The 22,056-nt window shown below is 42.5% G+C and overlaps 1 protein-coding gene across 2 annotated transcripts; it reads right to left on the bottom strand.

The window, feature by feature from the left end:
• Positions 1-7,600: 7,600 nt before the first annotated feature.
• On the bottom strand, positions 7,601-20,556 carry mtcl3a (MTCL family member 3a). 2 transcript variants are annotated; one of them, XM_064342485.1, is made up of 7 exons: positions 19,354-20,553; positions 19,038-19,205; positions 15,473-15,727; positions 13,193-13,714; positions 12,881-12,960; positions 11,267-12,722; positions 7,601-8,382 (listed from the first exon to the last, which is right to left on the bottom strand). In XM_064342485.1, the coding sequence occupies exons 1-7, from the start codon at positions 19,720-19,722 to the stop codon at positions 8,191-8,193; spliced, it is 3,042 nt and encodes a 1,013-aa protein (XP_064198555.1). In that variant the 5' UTR covers positions 19,723-20,553; the 3' UTR covers positions 7,601-8,190. The 2 variants fall into 2 exon arrangements, with proteins under 2 accessions (XP_064198555.1, XP_064198564.1); XM_064342494.1 differs by having other exon boundaries at positions 8,215-8,417; positions 19,354-20,556.
• Between the last annotated feature and the right edge of the window lie 1,500 nt (positions 20,557-22,056).

Raw genomic sequence — 22,056 nt, 5'->3', positions numbered from 1 at the left:
TGACTGATACAATACACTATACTTTCATTTTCACGGACAGATTTGCACACGACAGACATGCATTGTAACAAAAAAAAACTTTCCCCCTGGTAACAACAGCTTAATTAAAATGGCCCACTATTCAGTGGGCTGGATGTAAAAGAGTTAGGGTTACAACAATGCACGTTTTAAACCTGAATAAATAGACATTTTAGATAAATGTGTCAGCCTATGGACGCGACTGTACGTGGTGGTGCCAGAGGATGGCACCACCACGTACAGAACAAAGCACCGAGGTCCGTTGCCACTAGGGTACGGATTCGAGTTCAATTAATTTACAGGTTAGGCCTAGCCTGCTACTGGTTTTTGCAGTTATTTTGCTGTCGCAGAAAAATTTTCTATATCTGAGAGAATTATTTACAGTTTTAGCCTGCGAGAATAAATCAGTAGCAGGCTAGTAAATGTAAGATGTTGTCCTACTTCAGTCGTCGGAAACGCATGTGGTTAAATGTGTCCTGTCTGTAACAAATCAAAAGACAAGTGACTCGTGTATACTCGCTTGTGCTTTCATTAGAAATACCCACAGATGGCTGACCGCGTCAAGTATTCGGTTGGTTATTTATCAGTGTCTGTTTAAATCACAGCCAAGTAGCGATACGTGATATTACAGTATTTCATTCTTAGCCAACTGAAAACTTTGCAATGCAAGTTACGAAAGTATGAAGGATGTGTGGGTAGGGTAGCTGGCCAGCCAGTGGGCTATGGTAGCTAACGTTAGCTAAGATGCCAATAAGTTATACCCTGTACATTAAGTTCTGATCAGTGTTACTGTTTTTTTTTTTTAGTTATTTAATGAATTGACTAACAATACCTAGTCTTTAATTTGTAGATTTGTTATATGCTTAAACCATGGTTTGGTTGAATACCTCTAAATTTGACTCCTTTCATACGAGACAAAGCAGAAGTCTTTCAGAATGTCTATAAAAAGTTAAACAAAATGATCCCATGGCAGTAATCACAAAGATTATGGCTTATCCATTGTATCTTGGCAGTTTTGTACCTGGTTATCTCAACCAAACCTCCCCTCCTCGCTCTTGGGTGGTGAGGAGTTGGAACAAAATATGGTTGCTGTGCTCCTGAATGTTCTGTTATGATAGTGAATACAAGTTGGTATCCATTTCTCTCACTCTCCCTTTCTCTCTAAACAAATCCTCAATACTCTTGCATGTCCTTTTTCAGTAAAGAATGCATTGCTGAATGACTGGACACTAGTGAGACTGCTAAAACAACTGTTGGTTCCAGTCTTAAATGGTAGTTTCCACCAAAATATATTATACATGTTACTCTTGTTTAGAATTTCATCTCAGTTAAACTTTTCATTCTGCTGTCCTTTTTCACTGTGTTTATTTCCAACCTGTTCTCTCTTTTTTGGCAACTGAAAGTTGAAAACTTTTTGAGCCTGCTTTCTGTCTGTTGACTGTAGAGGTACTCTAAGGGGTGTTAGCAGCAGGAATTTCAGTGGTGTTAGTTATGATATAGTATGATATAGCACTATGCAGTTGAAAATTGTGTGTCATGTGCTTACCAGCCTTTTCTATTGTTGATGTACAGATTTAGAAAATCTTAATTTGTTATGGACTCCTGGTATTGGTTCTGTATAAGGTGACTGAATAGATACAACATGGAAATCACAGTAGGCTACTTGCCAGGCTGGAATCAAATAGTGGGCTAACTGAATCTTTTGCACCATAGTTGTCTTGGCACTTGTAGGAGACACGCACTGACAGAGAACAGGTCCATAATAGCACTGCTGTGAAAAAGCATATATTCGTGCAGGTGGAATCCATAAAGTCAGGGTGAATGGAGGGGGGTGGGGGTATGTCTTGGCATGCAGACAACCATCTTGCTGCTCCAGGCAGACAGGTTGAGGAGATGTAATGTATATGGGGTGCAATGCATAGCTCACTGAGTACATAACATAGAACTGGACATTAATCTGGGATGGAGAATAAAGTCTGTTCTGTTCCCTGTCTACATAGGAACAGTAGAACACCTGACCATCAATATCGACTATGTTTAGATTCATTCATTTGGTTTTATAGTCCACGCATCACAGCATTGGGTATAGCCGAATGTGTGAGTTTAGTTGACTGTGTGTGGGTTTATCTCAGTGTGTGTAGGTTTAGCTGAGTGTGTGTGGGTTTAGCCAAGTGTGGATGCTTTTTGTATATTTTTGGATTTTATTAGTAGACAGTGCAAAATTCACTAAAAACAACAACCACGCAATTGAATATAACACCAAAACATCAAAAAAGAAAGACGATAAGAACAAGCGAAAAAACAAAGAAACAAGCACATACTGTATATGCACACAAGAATGCAGGTACATATACCCAAGGAAACACAAACCAATTATAGTCTCCCTTTAGCACATATATGAGCAATACCTGTTTACGTGGACTCACAAAAATTCAGAGTAACATACATCAACTCAGAATCTTTTGCAATAACATATACTGTATCTTGGCCTAATAACATATATCTTGTTTATCAACCTAGATGGTCATAAACAAATTCGCCCTTTCTGGGTCAGATACTGAACGAACGTATGTGTTGAGAAGATACAAGCATAAGGTCATCACAAAATAAAATGTCAGTATTTATTGAGTAGCAATATGAATGGCGTACCAGAATTGAGCTATTTCATTGCAGTGCTAAAAGACAATTGTATATGCTCCAAGCTCAAAATTACACAACACAGTTTGATGAACTACATTAATTGTACGTGTCTTATTGGAGTAAAATGATACTTTTAGATTAATTTGCAATTATGCTTTTTTGTTTTTATACTTGTAGAGTCCATTGAAATGGGCTATGTGTCTGTAGGAAGTTGGAGAGAGGAAGGCAGAGAGAGCTTGCAATGGATTTGTGAGAATTGATCTTGACCTTAAAAATTTTCCAAATTGAGAAATTATGTCTGTGATGGATGGTAAAGATTTCCCTGGGGAGACTGCATAAAGCAACATGCCATCATCATACAGCGATATCTTCTGGCTACATTCCTGAGTGTTCTTTATGTTCACTGCAGCTCATTTTCAAAGCATTGCTCGGCTTCTATTTTGAAGAGGCAGACATTCCGAAAGGTCCTCAGGAAAGTCCTGAGCATTCCAGACTGCAGAATCTCCTCCCCTCTTTTGCTGTGGAAGGCTGCAGAGGTCAGCAAAGGCCTGTGTCTCCTGCCACTTGAGCCGGATGCTTAGTGGCCAATAATGACCTCACCCAGTCTCTCAGACGACCAGGAGGCCAAATCTCTTTTCTGCTAATGAAGAGAAAATAGACGAACACTCACACACATGCACACTTATACACAAGCACACACCCACCCTCACTCAAAAGTACACACTTGCACACACTCACTGAGGTCCACAAACATACATATTTACCAAAGCAGACATTCAGATATACACATATTCTGAGACTCTGACGCACGTACGTACACATATACCCACACACACTTACATGCACACACAGACACGTCGGCATGTGTGTGCATGTACTCATGGTCATGTAGGCACTCACAAAATTGCTCGGATGGACTCAAAGGTGCAGCGGCCTCAGATGCTCCCATTATTTCCGATTTATAATGGACCATGTCTGAAATTACATCTGGTCTAATGGCCCCATGGTGGCTGAACCTTTGTGGCTAAATGGCAGAAAGAGATGCATCAAAACCAATCGATACAAGCATGCCACTGCTCTGCATGAAATCTGTGAGTATGCTGGAGTCAGCAGGGCTTTTAAAACCTGGAGATTATGGCCTGCGAACAAACTGCCTGGGCCACAGGTCATTTTTATCGTACCCGCCTCAGAGATAGGTAGCCATTTCGCATTTAGATGGGAGAGAGGAAATTGCATGGAATTTCTCATGTACTTTTCATTTCTCATAGACATCAACATTTTCTTTACATCAGCAGAATAAAATATACATTGATTTTGTTCATCCCTGCCATACAGAGTGTTGAATTGAAGCTGCATATGTTGTCAGCCATTGACAGATTTTATTACACCTCCTGTTCGTAATGGGTATGAAGAAATCTAAGTGAGAATGTTTTGCTTTCTGTTTGACAATATTGAGACTGCAGCCAGTGCATCACCTACTTAAAGGGCACAACATAAAGCCTGTGCAAAGGGTGAATGAGAGCAGTGAGACTGCATTTGGTCCTAGTGGTGTTTGTTCACCTTTTGTAAGTCACTTTGGCTAAGAGCACCTGCCAAAAGCCAAAATTGTCATTGGTAATTATGTATTCATTTAGGTATAGTTACAGGCTTATGCACATAATACACACACAAGCAGACATGCATGCATACAGGGACACACACATGCTCACATGCAGTTTAAGTGGTAGTTAAATGTCTATTTCAGGGTGGGCTGAGTGGCAAGAAAGCAAATTCCTGAGCTGTCTGTACAACACATATCTGCTGCCTTCCTGCTGGTCCTGGGCCAGAGCAAGGGGGTGTGGCCTACATCCTAGGAGGGCTTGTCACCAGTCCCTGGAGACAGACCAGCTGTCCAATGGGGAGAGACAGGACCATGTCCCAGCCACATATCCCAGCTTTTTTTTTTTTTGTTTGTTTGTGTTTTTAATGTAGTCCAGCCTTTGACAAAATGAGATACTGTATATTTGGTGACATAATACTGACATCAGACTTAAAACATAGTGTGAAATTATACATATGTAAACTGAACTCACGTCCCAATGGGGGGGCAGAGGAATTACTCTATCCAGTGATAACTCAATTTAGCTGGAGTGCAACATTCTGTGATCCTATTCCTCATCTGATAACAACACCATATACATTAACATAACCATACACGTGCGCATACACACACACACCCATGCGCATACAGAAAGATACAGAGAGAGAGAGAGACCAGCACAACTCCTCCCACACACAAATCCAGGCGCCTGCACCTTCCGTGACCTCATTCTCCGATCCTCTCCCAGGCAGAGGCAGTTTTCACAGCCATTAGCACCCTTCTCCCAGGATAATACAGACATCTTTATTCTAGCCCCATCAGATGCCAGCATCCTGCATCACAGTGAGCCTAAGGCTTCTGATCATGAGACCGAGATCATGCTCAAAAAGAACCATGATGACAGCAAAACCACCACATTAACAGACACAATGTCTTTTTCATCTGCCACCTTTACTGTATATTCATATCTAGGGCTTTCAATCATGGGTTCTCTCACCCATTAGAAAAATGAAATATTATCAACAGAAAACATTGTTATGGCTGATATAAATTTCAAGAAAATATTTTGATCAATGAATCTGAACATTTGAGGCATTTCTGCAGGAATGTAAATGAATGATATTTCATGTTTTAATAATAGTATAAATACTTTCTACAAGCACAAGACGTTGATGCTGAAACATAAAAAACATGGTGTAGGTGAATCAGGCCTGCAGCTTCATGCCTAAGACCGAATCACAGCCATGCTGATACAGCATAAAAGCAGTCTTTCTCGTGTGATATTACTTAATTAGCAGTCAGCATAGTGACTAATTATGTCACCATAATGGAACGAAAACAGTGTTTCTGTTGTGATGTGACCTTTATTTGTTGAGTGTAGTGCTTGACCCCCATGGGTTGAACAAAAGATGCACCACTTTGGTGAATGTAGCACCTCAATTGTGATGTCACCAATAAACTGGCCTTATTTGTGATGCCACAAACAAATAATGAGCACAGCACCTCTATCATGAAATCACTAGTTTTTATTATTTCACTTTTAAAAATGTAAAGGTCATTGCAGTGAGCTCAGTTGCAATCCACACATAATATTTGCAGTGCGAATAACCCAATGTTTTCATCAAAGATGAGTAGGAAAATAAAGTAGTTTATGAGCTCTTGCAAAATAGGCTGTGTTGGGCTGAGTACAAGTCCAGTTCGGTCTGACAAATGATTTATTTCGCTTTATGACCTTCATTGTTCCAGCCCTGGATGCTGGTCAACCAGCGTTCCTAGCAGTGCCAATGTTCGTGATATAACATGATGCTCATACGTCATATTTATATCTTTATATCTTTGGACCTTTCACAACAAAAACAATGGCCAGATCATGAAAGGGCTTTCCAGTGATGTGCACACTGGAAAATTGTTTTAGAACACTTCAAACCAGCAATGACAAATGAACAGAATTCAGTGTGAAAAGTAACTTGTTTAGTTACTGAATGAATTTGGCTTGTGGAAAGTTAAAGAACTTATGGTCTCATATTTTTCTTTTTAAAATGTTTTTTTAAATATAAAATTATATTGCGCTGACTGAAAAGATGAGGCAGTGGCATCTCAGCTGGTGGGAGTGGCAGACGTAGGAGGAGGGGGAGGGACGACACTCAGCTGTCTATATATCAGAGAGAAAGAGATGCCATGGACCCCACTGCTGGGGGGTGGAGACTGAAATCAGAACTCCCACCAAAGTGGACAGACAGGGCCCTGAGCTGTCTGAGGGATCATCAGCATGGAGACTTCTCACAGAAACAAGGTCACCTGAGGGATAGCTACTAAAGTCTCTTGGCTGTGTTTGTTGGCCAGGACACGGGCAGGAGACGGTATGGCTGCCGTAAGCACCACCTGAACACAGATTTGGCTGCTCTCAGCAGCCTTAAAAAAACACCAGCAAAAGCTGGAATGTCATTTTCACATTTATTCATGTATAATGGTGCAGTTAGATATACAGTCCCATCAGCACTTAGATGAAGAGTGGAGAAGGTTAAATTGAGTTACATTAAGTTTCCCTCCATTTCTCCACCTTCTGGAATTGCCAATAGTGACTCAGTTCCTCACTCTACCACCTACACCTAAGCAAGGACAACAGCAGCTAGAGTATGCACTCCTCCAATGCTCTTTTTTTGTACTTTCGTAGCATTTACCTTAATTCAACACCAATAACCTCAATATAATTCACCCTTATAGTTTCCTTAACAGCTAGCTTATTGTGCATATATTCCCAATATAATTCACACAGACCCAAGAATGTTGTTTTACCCAAGAGTGAAAAACACAAATTGTTTGGGCATGTATAAATAGCTTTCTGCCAATGCTGCAACCATGAACACGAGTTTCTATTGAAAATACACTATTTTGGTCAACGTGATACTAGAGAAAGTGTCACTGCAGTCATGATTATGATTTCATAGTTCCCCGGCATTTTGGAGCCTTCAGCAATGTCATATGATAAACTCAGCCAGTCAAACATGGATTGGTGGGAGACTGAACCTAAATGAGCCCTTGACAGTGTACTGTAGGGAGTTACCATGGAGACATCCTATGGAGGCCTTCAAAATGATGTAATACTTTTTCCCAGTTTATGTGAAATGATGCTTTTCATCAGGTGTGTGAGGGTTCAGAATTTCATTATAACAGACATTTTTAAACTGTTGTAAATCCAACATATGTATTTAGGCAGAGGGAAGAGAGAAAGAAGTAGAGAGGAAAAAGTAGAGGGAAACAAAAGTAAGAAGAATTTGAAAGGCTTGAGACTCCTACTGGACATGTAACATAAATCCAGTATAACAAAAACCATGCTCTACTGACACGCCATGGACATTAAGCTGTTAAATACATTGCAATATTTATTATCAGAAAAGCACAGTAAAGCCATCACTTCCAGAACAGTTCACTACATTACTGTAACATTTAAAAGGCTTAATTCAATATAATGAAGCTTAAGGACATCAGATAATTACCATGTTGATTAAAGTTGCAGATAAATGTATAACTACTACTTATCGATAGCAATGACCTATATAATGTCTGATACACTCAAACACAGACACGTGCACCCACAAACAGGGAGCCATGCACAGAACGATGGATAAACAGGAGTACAACACGGCGATCACTCAGTAAACTGTAAGAAAAAGAAAAAGGTGTTGAATGTAATGACTGAGCTTGGTACAGAAGAACAGGAGGCCAAGGAAACACTGGAGACTCCATGCCAGCGCTTAGAGTTTCTTTAGGTAATGCATCATCTTCTAAAAATATGTTGCTGTGCAGAGACCACACAGCAAAAGCACTTTGTAGCAGGGTAGAAATAACAGTCTTGGATTGGTATTTACAGGGGGGGAGGGCATGGTTAAGAATCTGGAGAGGCATCTCTCCTTTAGTCTTGAATGGACTTCAGTCACCTCTTGTCTCAAGGGTCAAATGATCCCAGTCTCTCTGTGGTTGGAGTAGGAAAAAGTCCGCGTTTGAATGGTGACTGAGGGGCGGGTCGAGGGGGCAGAGGGCGCTGTAGGGGAGCGGGTGGCCCATCGGGATGGGAGTCGTCGGTTGGCAGGACAGGCAGGGCGCGAGAAGCTCTTCTTCACAGACACATAGGATTCTCTGCTCTCCTGGGTAAAAAAAGCTTTATTGAGGATTCTCTCTCCTGACGAATGTAACAAACAAAAAGACAGTTATGTGGCCATGTAGAGAGTAAGATAAACGGATATCAGCGAACTAATCAAAGGTATGATGCACTCAAGCAAGCAGGCCAGTATCCCTTTTCATGAAAATGCCTACCGTGTTTTAAGACAATAGAATGAATCAGAGACAGTCAGTTGAAGCCATATGACAAAGCCAAAGTTCCCTTTCCTACTAAAAGCACCGTCCACCTCACACTGGGCCTGAGCATTCTGTGATACGCAGCAGAAATGCAGCGTTTTGGCATGGCCCGCCAGGACACATTTGGCAGCAATTCAATCTGGGATTAAGATAAAAGACTTGGATTAGAGGCTTAGGGGGCTGCCAATTAAAGGTTTTAAAGAAAAACACACACATTTGGGTGAAAGGAGTGCGACCACTTTAGACGGGCCGGGAGTGTAAGGCATAATTTCCAGAGGCATGTCATTTATCAAAGAGATTTATCAGCATGAAAAGGAAACTTATTGTTTTCCACATGTTGTCTGAACAGTTTTGTCAGCATCTTATGCCACATAACCATTTCTGGAATGTCTGTACTCATTCCTTTGCTTTTTTTAGAAACTAAAAAAATCTTTTTTTTGTGATAGAAATTACCAAAATGCCTTCCAGATTTCAAAAGGTTTATTTCCAGTAATTCAGTAATTCATGAAAATTTACCTCTGTGAAAAGGGGCCATTCAGGCCATTTACCCATGTAAAAAAAGATCAAACAGACAGAACAAGGATGTATGTGTTCTGCTGCAGCACTTGTTTAATCGCTCAGCATTTAGCACTTATTCTGAGCAGCTGGATCATTTCCATCTATTCCGGAAATCAACTCTATTGATTTCCAGCCAGGATTTAATCTATATTTTTCCTAAAATTTGACTTTCAGTTATATGCAAGTTTTAGTTTTTTATTAAAGTTTAGAAATAGCAAGGTCAAAAAACTCCTAAATTAACTAACTGTATTTCCAAAAAACAAAGAAGCACTTGGGTTTATTTGCAAGACAAAGTTCAGGACAAATATTGACTGAATCTTGTCCTATGTGTATGCATGCCCACGCAAATGTACTTGTGAGCATGTGTGCACATACACAATAAATTATTTTGTTAGAATTTTTCTCCAATGGATTCCTAGAGCAATCAAATGCACTCCATCAGAGTAAAATAATCTCTGTCAGTGTCAGTTTAATACCAAACATTTTACTGTGTGTGTATACATATGTGTGCATGTAGGTACGTATGTATGTATGTATGTTTGTACGTATGCATGTGTGTATGTAAGTGTGTAGATTTATTATCAAATAATTTACATGTGGTTGAAGTGCACATTCTCAGATTTTGTTAAAGGCTAGCTTTTATACATTTTGGTTTCATCATGACAGCACGTTTTATACATAGTCCCTGCACTTCAAGGCATAATGTTTGGGGCAAATGGCTTCACAGGTGTTTCTGATTAGTCAGATGTGTCCAGTTGCTTGGAGGCAGGTACAAGAATCAAGACTAGATGGCTTTCAGTATCTAGTCTTGATTCTAAGCTTTTGATTTTGCTGTCTGCTATTGGCATTTGTCAACATGAGGACCAGAGTTATGCCAAAGAATTTCAAGGAAGCCATTATGAGGCTAGGCCAAGCATTAGGCTAAACAAAATCAGTTGTATGGAACATCTTTATTAACAAAGAGAGCACTGGTGAGCTCAATATTCACAAATGGCATAGTAGGCCAAGGAAGACCTCTACAGTTGGTGATCTACGATTTCTCACCATAATGAAAAAAACACCTGTAAAACACCTGTACGAGCACTTTCAGGAGGCAGGCGTGGATGTGTCAGTGACTGCTGTCCGCAAAAGACTTCACAAACAGACCTACGGAGGCTACACTGCAAGATGCAAACCACTAGTTAGCCACAAAAGCAGCCAGGTTACAGTTTGCTAAGAAGTACCTAAAAGAGCCTGCAGAGTTCTAGAAAAATGTATTGTGGACAGACCAAGATTCACTTGTATCAGAGTGATGGTAAAAGCAAGGTGTGCAGACCAAAAGGAACTGTTTAAGATCCAAAGCACCCCCCCTCATCTATGAAATATGGTGGCAGGGGTGCTATGGTTCAGTCACATAAGCTACAGGTTCTGGCTCACTTGTCGTCATTGAATCTGAATTATGCACAGAAGCATCTTATCTGCTCTAGTTTAAGGAAATGCCCCCAAACTCATTGGATGCTTCATCCTACAGCAAGACAATGATCCCAAACATACTGCTGAACCAACAAAGGTCTTCTAAGTCTTGAACAAATCATTCACCGAATCTGACATGAGGCAACTAGCCACGGGACAAGTAAAAGCTGATGACGGCTGCAGTACAGACTGGCGGAGCATTACCAGAGAAGATAATCAGCACCTGGTGATGTCTATGGGGCACAGGCATAAAGCAGTCATTGTATGCAAAGGTACTAAACATGACTACTTTCATTAACATGAAATTAATATGTCCCAAATATTAAGATGCCCTGAAGTGGGGAACTATGTATAAAAAGTGCTGTAACTTCTACATGGTGAAACCAACATACCCTGAAATAAAAGCTGAGAATGTGCACTTTAACCACGTGTTTTGTTTGATTACAAATCTAAAGATTGTGGAGTTCAGAGTCAAATCAAGAAAAAATGTATTTGTCTCAGACATTATGGAGCTCACTGTATATGTGTGTATGTACTTACGTGTGTGGGTATGTATGTGTGTGTGTGTGTCTGTATGTGTGCGTGTATATGTGTGTGTGTGTGTGTGCAGGCGTGTCTGTGTCTGTGTGTCTGCATTTGTATCCATGCATGTGTTGAACTGACCTGCATGGTACTGACTGTCTCTCTGCGCAAGCCTGGTCTGGTGCTTGTTGTTTCTCTAGAGGATAGTCGCTGCTTGACCTCTAGGTTGTCCAGCAGCTCAATGAGGTCATCCTCCTGGGTTGGACTGGGACGGCACTGCATAAAGCACTGGACCCCATCAGAACTCTCGTAGCTCTTCAGAATTTTCTCCACAGCTCCATAATTGGACCTGGAGTCTGCAGGTCGTGGGTAAGCAGCCAGAGTGGTGGGTTTCCAGGGCTGGTCTTTTAGAACCCATGACCCAATGTTGCTACGTCCCCGGGTAGAACTCCCTGATCTCACTTTATCCGTCTGCCATACTGCGGTCCCTGTCCTTACTCCTGGGGACTTGGCCCGCACCATGCTCGGGACATACTGTGTGAAAGCAGAGAGGTTACTCTCTACAGCAGGGGCCTCCAATTTCTTGTCTTTTAGATTTTGAAGTGGGAGGTCAGAGGTTGTGACCTTGGGTTTGATCTCAGGGTATTCAGATGAAAGGTCAGATGTCTTGACCTCGGGTGTAAAATCTGGATACTGGGGTGGGAGGTCAGAGGTCACATCCCTTAGTTTGATCTCAGAGTGCTGGGGAGAGCACCTACCCCTGCCACTCACAGGTACTTCAGCAGGTGTTATGCTGTCCTCGACCCCATGACCCATCTCTACTTGAAACAGAGTGCGGTTAAACTCTGCAGTCTTCTGCTCCAGAGTCGCATTTCTCCGAGGGCCTTTTGCATTTGGGTAAGGAGGTTGGACACCTGAGGAGGGGACCCTAAAATCCAGTGTGTCAATGTCATTGTCCACAGGCTGGAACTGCCCCCCAGGGCACTTTGGATTATCAGATTGCATGCTCTCTGGTTTACAGTCTGTCTCTGCTTCCTGAACATTGGCATCTGATTGGCATTTCTGAACAGGCACGTACGTGGACGACTTGCTGCTGCCGAACCTGCTGCCATTGCAGGACCAGCTGCTGTGGCAGCAGCCGATGTTGCACTTGGAATCCATAGGCACAGGAGTAGCCACAACCCCAGAATTTGTCAGGGTGTACCCCTCATTCTCCTGCAGCATCTCCCCAAACTTCTTCAACACGGAAGGGTACTTCTTATCTGTAACTACACTGGGGCTGTGGCACTTCTTGTCAGTGAAGGATTCTGGGACAGGAAATTCTAGCTTGGGAGCTGAGGGGCTGCTGAGATACCAGGAAGTGGTACGGGGAGGAATGGGCGGGGCTTGTCTCTTCCTGATCGGGGGCTCGGTCTGCTCTGCCTTGTTGGGATCCTGGTTGGTGCTCTCCCAGTTGACCCAGTTCCGTTCCTCCGGGACCTGGAACTGGTTGCACCACTGGCTCAGATCAAAGAGAGGATCGACATTCCCGGCTATGTTTTTCACATTCTGTACCGCTTCAAACTCCTCCAGAAAAGACAAGGACTCCATTCCACTCCTGTTCACCAAATTAACATCAAGTCATGAAAAAAGACTATGATTCATCACCAGCTGAAACCATTGTTTTCAAATTTAAAAGCTACCATCAATTATCATGCTAATGCTGACTGTACCGATTCTGGTTCCAAATTGGTAACAGCAACACTGAGAGCTTACCAATTGTCCTCTGCCTTTTTTCTGATTTCATCCTGGTAGCTGCATAACTCCTCACTCACTCTAGCGATCTCCCTTAGAGCCTAACACAGAGACAGAGTTACTGCTGGGGAACAAGGGATAAGGAGACAGAGAAGACAAGAGGGAAATGGAGATGGAGAAGTGAAGGGGGAGAAGAAGAGAGGGAAGGAGGGGGCAGGAGACAGAGTCTAATTACTGCTTATGAATTAAAGGTAAAGGAGGGAGGAGAGAGAGAAATTTAGTGTGCAGACGACAGAGTAATTGGCATGTGCTCCATATGCACTGGTGACTCACAGCGTTGAGCTCAGTGGTGTTCCTTTTTCTGTCGTTGCTGGAGAAGAAGTTGCTGGGGGAGCTGACGTAGGCCTGGTGCACGGCTGGGGAGGGGCTGCTCTCAAACCCATGTTCCAGACATCTCTGCAGGATGTGCTCCAGTTCCGTCATGCCTTGTTGCCCAGAGGGCAATGGGGTTTTCTCAAATCCCTGCTTCAAACACCCCTGCAAGATTAGCTCCAGTTCTGCCATGCCTGGGTCCTGACTAATGACACCACATCGGTCTGCAGCTGCACCATAACCTTGGCTTTCCTGATCAAGAGGCTCGCTGTAGTGGCTGCCATGATGATCATTTTCTCCATTGCTGAGGTGATTTGGTTGGTTGCTGGAGCCATTGCTGGAGCTATGGAGATCAGGAGGGTCGGTCAGGATGCTGGAAGCAGTGCTTGTGGACTGTAAGCTGAGTCTTAGACCACCATCTTGCATCCCAGCATCCAGTCCAATAACCACCCCTTCCCTCCGGGTCTTTACCTCATCATACAGCTGAAAACACACAACACACACACGTTAGACAAAAATACATGACCTCTATACACAGGACCCACATTACACAAACACACCGGTATGTACAGCACACACACACACACATTACACAAACACTCTACCCCTACAGACAGCACACACACATTACACAAATGCAAACTATCATTATACACAGCACCCACATTACAGAAACACACACTATACAATGTATACACAATGAACTCAACCCTTTATACAAATGCATGCACAAATTGCACAATCCTGTCACACAGCATGCTGTCACATACACATACACACACAAAACACTGAAATGAAAAGCACACAGTATTTTCTACACATCCAAACATCAGAAACAGACACAAACTCAAAACACATAAACATTAACAATACTCTTGTCATTCATTTCATACTACAAACTATTCTTTTTAACTTTTATTGTTTTGTTTTTCCCACTTTTGACACTGTATATTTTCACTTTGTTCACATTACTTTAAAGCAGATTGTTCTTGCACTTTTAAAAAAAATTTTAGAAGACCATTCAAACCCTCTACCTTCCTGTCTTCATTAGAACTAATTTGCTTTTCAGAGAAACTGGCGGATTTGAATTCTTACTGCCAATTACAGAGATCCAGAGCTGTGTTAACCCCCCACCCCCATGCCTGACTCACCACTCTTAGTTTCCCCACACACTGCAGCTGGCAGATCTAGGATCAGTGTTGAAATATTAAGCAATAGTTCCCCAAGGTCCCAGAAATCCTACGCCAGTACAAGCACACTCCAAGGCCTACTACCACTCACCCCTATCAGCAATATTTCAAAACCATGTGCAGCACACCACTCTCTTGAAAACACTTTCCAGGGAGAGATGTGTGGTACAGTCTGCAGGGCTGCTGACCCTCAAATGAATATGAATCGCATATGAATCCCCACGATTGTGGCAAGGGTTTGATTTCCTGCTCCGATCTCTGCCTGTAACCCTTGTCTGAATAAAGTGGATAACAAAAAAATGGAGCGAGGACTACAGAAGATGTAGGAGGAATGAGGGCATGTGCAAATCTAAACCAGAGGTGCACGTGGACTGAGTCACAGCTTGGACTGAGTCAGAGTTTGAGTGATCATGAATCATTTTCATGCCAAACGCTGTGTGGTTGAAATGTCATAAAAATAAGACTCCAAATCTGTAATTAAAAATTGAAGTTTTATACTCATATTTTGAGTGCACGCCCCTTCCCCACACACACAATGTGGTATTCAGACATTCCTTTGCAGCATGCAGTTGTTTTGAGCTGTCGTCTTTGTTTGAAAGGACTATGGCCCTCAGACTCACATGTTAAAGGCATGTCTGTTGGTTCCTGCTAGCTGACATCATGGTTGACAAAGTTTAATGAGGCTGTCAGTGACCGCTGTTAATCAGTGGCACAGGCAGGAGGGATTGGCTAGGAATGGATGTTTGGCTGTGGGGGCCGCAGGGGCTGGATACAGGCAGTGAAAGCCCAGGAGAGACTTATGACCTATCATTTCCCAACTTATACTTTGCTGCTAAAAATGTACCGTTGTTGTTACCCCATTATTGTCACATTTTCCTGACAGCTGGCTTGTTTTAGAAACAATGCTCTTCTGTTTTATGTCAGCAGAGAACAGTAGAACACTGGGCCAAGATTGAAAGCATCGGGTCGAAACAGAGAACCTATCAGTTTGGGTTGGGACTAAACCCTTGGGTCAGAACAGAGAGCATCTGAGCAAGGGTCAGGAACTCACCTCCTCGATCTTCCTCTGCATATCCCTGAGCTGGCTCTCCCACTCCTTCCTCTCTGCGTCGAAGCGCTCCAGCAGCTCGGATTTCTCCCGCACCCACCCCCTCTCGCTGTGCTCCAGCCGGCAGCGCAAATCCATGGCCGCCGTGTGCGTATCAGCCAGCAGCCTCTTCTGCTCCTCCCGCTCCTTCTGCAGGGTCTCTCGGGGGTCAGGGGTCACCAGCGCCTCCACAACCACCTTACTTCCCCTCGCTTCAAGCTGTGGAGGGGAAAAGGGTGGACTTACACGCAAGACCCACACATTCTACAGACAAACGAGATGGCCAGCTCCCTATCTGAAGCAGAACTGTTCCAATTTGATATATGTTATGAATATATCACCGAAAGGACATACCAGAAGCAATGGATGTTCAGTCCCTGGGCATGCCTTTGCATGATTATCGGTAAATTGTAGTATTGCACTGCTTGAAACACCAAGAGTAAGGAACTAAAAAGGATTACATAAAGGCATTGATAATTTTGTTACAACAGAGGTAACAGGAAGAGCTGCCAGTGAATTTGAGTTTTCTCCTTTCTGAAAAGGTGGCCCAAGTCAACAAATGGCATCTAGCATCAGAAAACCATCTGCTGTCCTTAATTCCAATACGTATTTATACATCTGGATATCACTGATCTGAATGCCTTCATACCAAAAGGTATTTTCAGTTACGCTGCTACGCGCTGAGTCCTGAGGGACATTTTTTTGGTCAGTCAACAACTTCTGCCTGTCTGCGGTCACTGTGCCATACTAAGTTGTTTTTGAGAGAAGGAAAAAATAGCAGATCCTGAAATTAAAGGCGCTGCCCAGAATATTGTGTTCTTTGCTGTGACAAAGAGAGTGAAATTTAAGCTACTTTAAATTACAGCCCAATACAGCTCAAGTTAGTGACATTGAATGTTCTAAAATTAGTGATATTTTTAACCAAGGTCATCACGAGGCCCATTGTCTCTAGCCTCAGCACAAACACATGAGCATTCAGATGGTTCACCAGAGAACACAACACAAGGGCAGTGTTACTGAAAGTTATGGATATCAATATAAATCAAGATAAATTGGGCAGGCACACTTCACAAATACATTCATGTTGGGCGCTAACCCTCCTTGTACTATCAGGAAGGCTAACTGATGCTGTTAGCATCTTAGTGCTGGGTTTTAAATATTTTTGGTATTAAAGATGTGAAACAAGGTTGCTATCTGTCCATGCCATTACCAGTAAGAGGCCTGCCTTTTCCCCCATTACAGTCGCTCATGAGAGATGTATATATGAGGATGTTCAGTGTAATGTACAAAACCATGGACATGAAGTCTCACTGTTAGCCCTCGCCACCTTAGCTGGTATGTGATGAGCTTTCTAGTGCAAAATGGCTGGCGTTCATTATCCAGGTGGGTGCTACTTATTGTTGGCGGTTGAAGTGAGCTCCCCTTCCCCCTTCTCTGTAAAGCACGTCTGAGAATGTGAAAGGTGTTGCATAAATTCAATCCATTACATCGTTCTGTGCTATCGTTTGCATGGTGCAGTCATAAATCTGTATGAAGTTTCACAGACCAGTGGTTTTAGGCTCTGCATCACAAGCTGGCATTATAGCTGTAATGTGACCATAGTGACTCTGTGACATAGTCACCCAACAGACACTTTGTTCAGCCTTCCCCACTAAAAATAGATGCCATTCTTTACCACCAGAAATTCCTTGGGGGCCTGAGGCATGTAAGATTTCCACAGGAATTTAAAAAGGAAACAAACCGTCTCTGTTTAAAAATAATCATTTATGCAGAAGAAATATGCCTGCAAGTATCTGGTGGGGAGTTCTTGGTGGTAACCCTCACAGCCAGGAGGGATCAGAGGAATGAGCCAGGGACAGGATGTGGAGCGATAATCCAGAGTGAAAACAGGATTTTATGATGCCAGTTACTTCTTCCCATGATCCTCTCCCACATTCTCCATGCCAAACTGAAGAAAAACACATTAGCACGACAAACCCCAATGTCAGACTTCTCCAGCATTAAAATCACTTCATGAAAACAAGTCCTTTACAACTGTGGGGTAGAAGTAACTGTGCTAGACCCACTGGAGTTTTGTGGGTTCTTGGATAGTGCACTGCTGTGTTGCCTCAGAGTCAAGTGTTTTTTTATCCAGCTACTCCAGGAAGAACAGCTGAATAAATGACTTAGTGAAGGATAATGCTTTTACATTGAACTGTCATTGTTTTATCCTGAGTAAACTAGTAACCTCTACTGACCTCAAGAACACATGCTGCTGCATGTTTGTGAACAATACTGCTGTGACAGGCGATTATTTTTTTATGAGAGAAAAAAAGCTGGATAGTGAAGATTTGAACCTGATACTGTATAATAAAACATACAAAAAAAAAGTGATTACACATTTTAACAAGTTATATGGTGTGCTTTCAGTAGTATTTCTTTTCTTTACGAGTTATCAGGCATTCCTATCAGGCCATCAGTGCAATTGGGCTGAAATGGTCAGGATGGCTGAAAGTGCTGCAGCCTGTTTCTTCACTCAGATACTTGGTAACAATCTCCATTTTCTGAGATTTCTCTGATTCCTCTGATCCCAAAAAGGCTTTGAAGGTCTGTGCAGGCCTGGCCTGTTGTGCTCAGACCTTTCTGCTCTGAGCACGCAATGGAGATCCCCAAGACACTGAAAGCTGCACACAAATCCCCCTCTGCCCCTCCACAACCACAACCCTCACCTGTGGGCCTCACCCCTGATCCATAAGAACATCCACCATGCCCACTGACTGCCGCAAAACTGTTAGCTGTATTCGGGCAGACAGGCGGGAAATGCTATGCGAATCCTCTGAGTCACAAAAAGGCTTTGGCACAAGCCCTACTACAGTGCTTCCACTCAAAACAGTCTGGATCACATATTTATAAGGGGGCTAATTTAGCGTCAGTGCACAAAAATAAGAATGGGATTTGAGAATGTGTGACTAAAAAATTGGATCCAGGTTTGAAGCGGAGTTGTTCACTTTTAAAGGGGGAGGCTGGGGGGGGGGGGGCTAAGGCAGAGAGAGTACAAAAGCAGAGATTAATTTAAAAGCTCAAGAGCTTGAAAACAAGATCACCACTAACACAGAATTACATTTCAAGTATAAAGCATGAAACTTTGTATGGGTTTGTATTTCTGTGCTCTGCCCACCCTGACACTTGAAGCTAATCCTCTGGATGCAGAGTGGAGACCTGTGGTTTTATTTAAACCTAATTCCATGATTAGTTCTTCTGTGCAGTGATACTGTATCCTAATCAAGGCATAGCATTATACGGGCACTCTGCCCTCATGTCTTCACACACACTGAAAGAGTGTCAGGTTGATCTCTCCTTATTTATAAATATAAAACCACAGACAAGCTGTCTGCATCCTGGGGGGTACAATGTCAGCAGGTCACATTGGGATAGGTTATTTGAATGTACAGTATTTACACTACGGTAGATAAGATCACTAACCCACACACATTATGGCATGTCGCGTGCATACGGTGGGGGGGGGGGGGGTATCTTGCATAAAGCTTACCTGCGCGATACGGCATTTCAGTTCTGCTCGTTCTAAATCCCATGCGCACCGATCCTTTGTGTACTGCAGCTGCAGATCGTTCCGCTTTGTCTCTTCTTTCTTTACCTCCAGCTGAACGTCCTCCAAAACGGATTTCAGATCCAACAGAATCCTTCTATTTTCCCCTCCCTGAAAATTAAATTCAGTGCAAAATGAAATATGACTATCCACGGTAACATTTTCTATTTCCATATTTAGACTGGACAATACATTGATAATTGACTGTGATGTGCATGCTTGATTTGCATAATTTTAGTTTCCATTAGTTTGAAATTACTTGTATGTCAGCAACTTGTCTCAAAAGTAGTTCTTTTTCCCTCATCCATTCATCTTTATCCTGTACATGGCGTTTCTTTAAGTCTTCGAATTTCTTTTTCAGCCGAGTGTTTTGAGTCTGCAGCTCGTGCAGGGTGGCTTGCTGTCGAGCCCCCGCCTCCGATGTCACTCCAAGTCCAGGTAGCGGCTGTTCGTAAAACGGACCGATTGAGGCTGGGGACGACAGAGTCCTGATCGGACTACGGCTTTTCCCTCTGCCCCTCTCATTTTCAAACCTGGTCGAGCACGGGACAAATTCCCAGCCCTGTGCTTTACTCACATACCTTCCACTTCCTTGCAACCCTGACCCATTTCCAAACGCATTCCACATTTTTCAACTGGATGCACTCACTCCAAATAATAGCTTCTATCGATCGGTGTTTTGCCGCACTTCTCATTTGACACATTGGAATTACCCCAAGCCGGTAGTTTCCCCTGCACTTCGTTCTCTCGTTGAAGCCGCCGCTGCGCTTTTAGCAGCGGGCACATTTGTCCCCCCCATGCCACCGCGACACAAGGTCAGCCCGTCATGTTGGGGTGCAATTGGTTCTATCGCTTCGCGCACATGATTCACAATTCACTGTCTAAATCCATGGAATAACACAGGTAATGATGAAGCTTTGCATTAGCCGTTTTTCAGCACAGGCTACAAGTGCCCACCGTTCAATTTGGAGGGACAATTATTATGCCCTGGACTAAAGACGACACCTAGTAACTACCCCCAGTCCAAGGTACCCAAAAATACATCAAGTGATGTAAGAGACGTGAGAGTATTTTTACTCTCTGTAACTGTGCACCATATCTCGTCGTTAAAACCTCTCAACTCGGAAAGTAAACACAGAACATCAAATGATGTGTTGGTTGAATGCATTTCGATGGTAGCACATAGCTGCATGCGCAAAAAATGTTCTCACACTGGAGACTAAATGCTGAGTGATCTAACCCAGACAGTGCAATAAAGCTTAAACCAGTCTCGCTATACTTCATTACATCTATGTTAATACCAGGTTAATACGCACATCAGATGTTATATACGAGGCCAGAACTACATGCATATCGTTTCTCTCGCTTTGAATTAGAACAAATTTCATGCATTTACTTTTAGTCTATTGTATCGCGCAAGATAGAGAGATATTGCATATCAATATGGTACAAAAACGAGGCCGCCGTTTAGAGCAAACAGTGGTCTTACCTGTAGTTTGCTATGTCCAGTCTTCAGGATAGCCTAATTAAGCGTCACTGGTAATGGCTAATATCGCTGCTAAACGTGGTAACTCCGACATGAATAACAGGGTCCCTGAAGCGCCTCTCACTGGAAAAGAAAACGGGAAAATGTTTTTCACTGCAGAACCCTTCCTTGAAAATTCAAACCACGCACTCTAGTGTTGTGAAAACTGCGTGTTCGTATCACATCTGCAACTAGTTTTAATGTGACGGAAACCCACCAGAAGTAGGCTACGTTAGAAGCGACCATGTCCCGCCCCTGCTCTTGGAGTAATTCATAATTTCGGGTAAACAACTCAAGGTCCAAAACATTATTAGGTTTCATAGTGAGACCGAGTATTAAGCAGTTGCCACGGCAGCTGAGATCAAGTATCATAATGTCAAATACATTCCAGTGTATTTCAGGTCGGTGCAGTTGTTGTCATTGTGTGCCTGTTGCATGGTCTTGCGTTTACAGAGAGAAACTGTAAATTTTATGTATAGTATAGAATAGAATATATAATAATATAGATTACATAAACTACGTCGAGATATATAATACAGTCAGATACATACTGTATAGGCTACATATACACATAGACATTACACAGAATGCTCATTCGAAAGCAATCAATGCCAAAAATTATAACATGACAATAGTGATTAACATAATTAGTATAACCACATTAAAGGAATACTATATTATTTACAATTTTTCTTACCTTTTTGTGTACAGCCTCAAAGTTCTAGTGTATAAGCAAGCCTCTTAAAACTATTCAAATAAAGAAAGAAAATGAATAAATGAGTAAACAGTTTCAAATGTACCATTACCCAAAAGCATCTGACAGAGACCTCACCATAGCTATTTTCACCTTTGTTAATAACACAAACTTGTGTCAGGAGATGTCACCAAGAATGATCACATGGCAAGGGTTACTGTGAACATGCTGGAATTGGCAATGGTAGTTACCATTGGTTCTGAGGACTGCAGAGAATTTCATTTTTGCCAGATTTCACTTATTTGCATCAAGAACCATCATTTGATTCCCATAATCCCTTGGTTAAACAATGGTACATTAAGTTAACCACTTCTTTGACAGAAATGCACTATATGGTCAAAAGTATCTAGACACCCCTTGGTCTGCAGCCGTTTTTCATTGGGCTAGGCCCCTTAGTTCCAATGAAGGCAAATCATAATGCTGCAGCATATAATCACATTCTAGAAGATTTTTAAAATTCATTCTAGAAGTGGTTTTGTCAAGAACGGTGTGGAACAACTTGCCTGGCCTGCACAGAGCCTTGACCTCAACCCCATCCAAAACTTTTGGAATCAATTGGAAAGCCAACTGCGAGCCAGGCCTAATCGCCCAATCAGCGCTCGACCTCACTAATGCTCTTCTGGCTGAATGGCGGCAAAATACTGCAGCCATGCTCCAACATCTTGTATAAAGCCTTCCCAGAA

This window comes from Anguilla rostrata, chromosome 1, assembly GCF_018555375.3.
Source record: "Anguilla rostrata isolate EN2019 chromosome 1, ASM1855537v3, whole genome shotgun sequence".
NCBI classification, from domain to species: Eukaryota; Metazoa; Chordata; class Actinopteri; order Anguilliformes; family Anguillidae; genus Anguilla; species Anguilla rostrata.
Note: the sequence above shows the minus strand (reverse complement) of the source record. Positions and strands in the feature narration are given on the sequence as shown.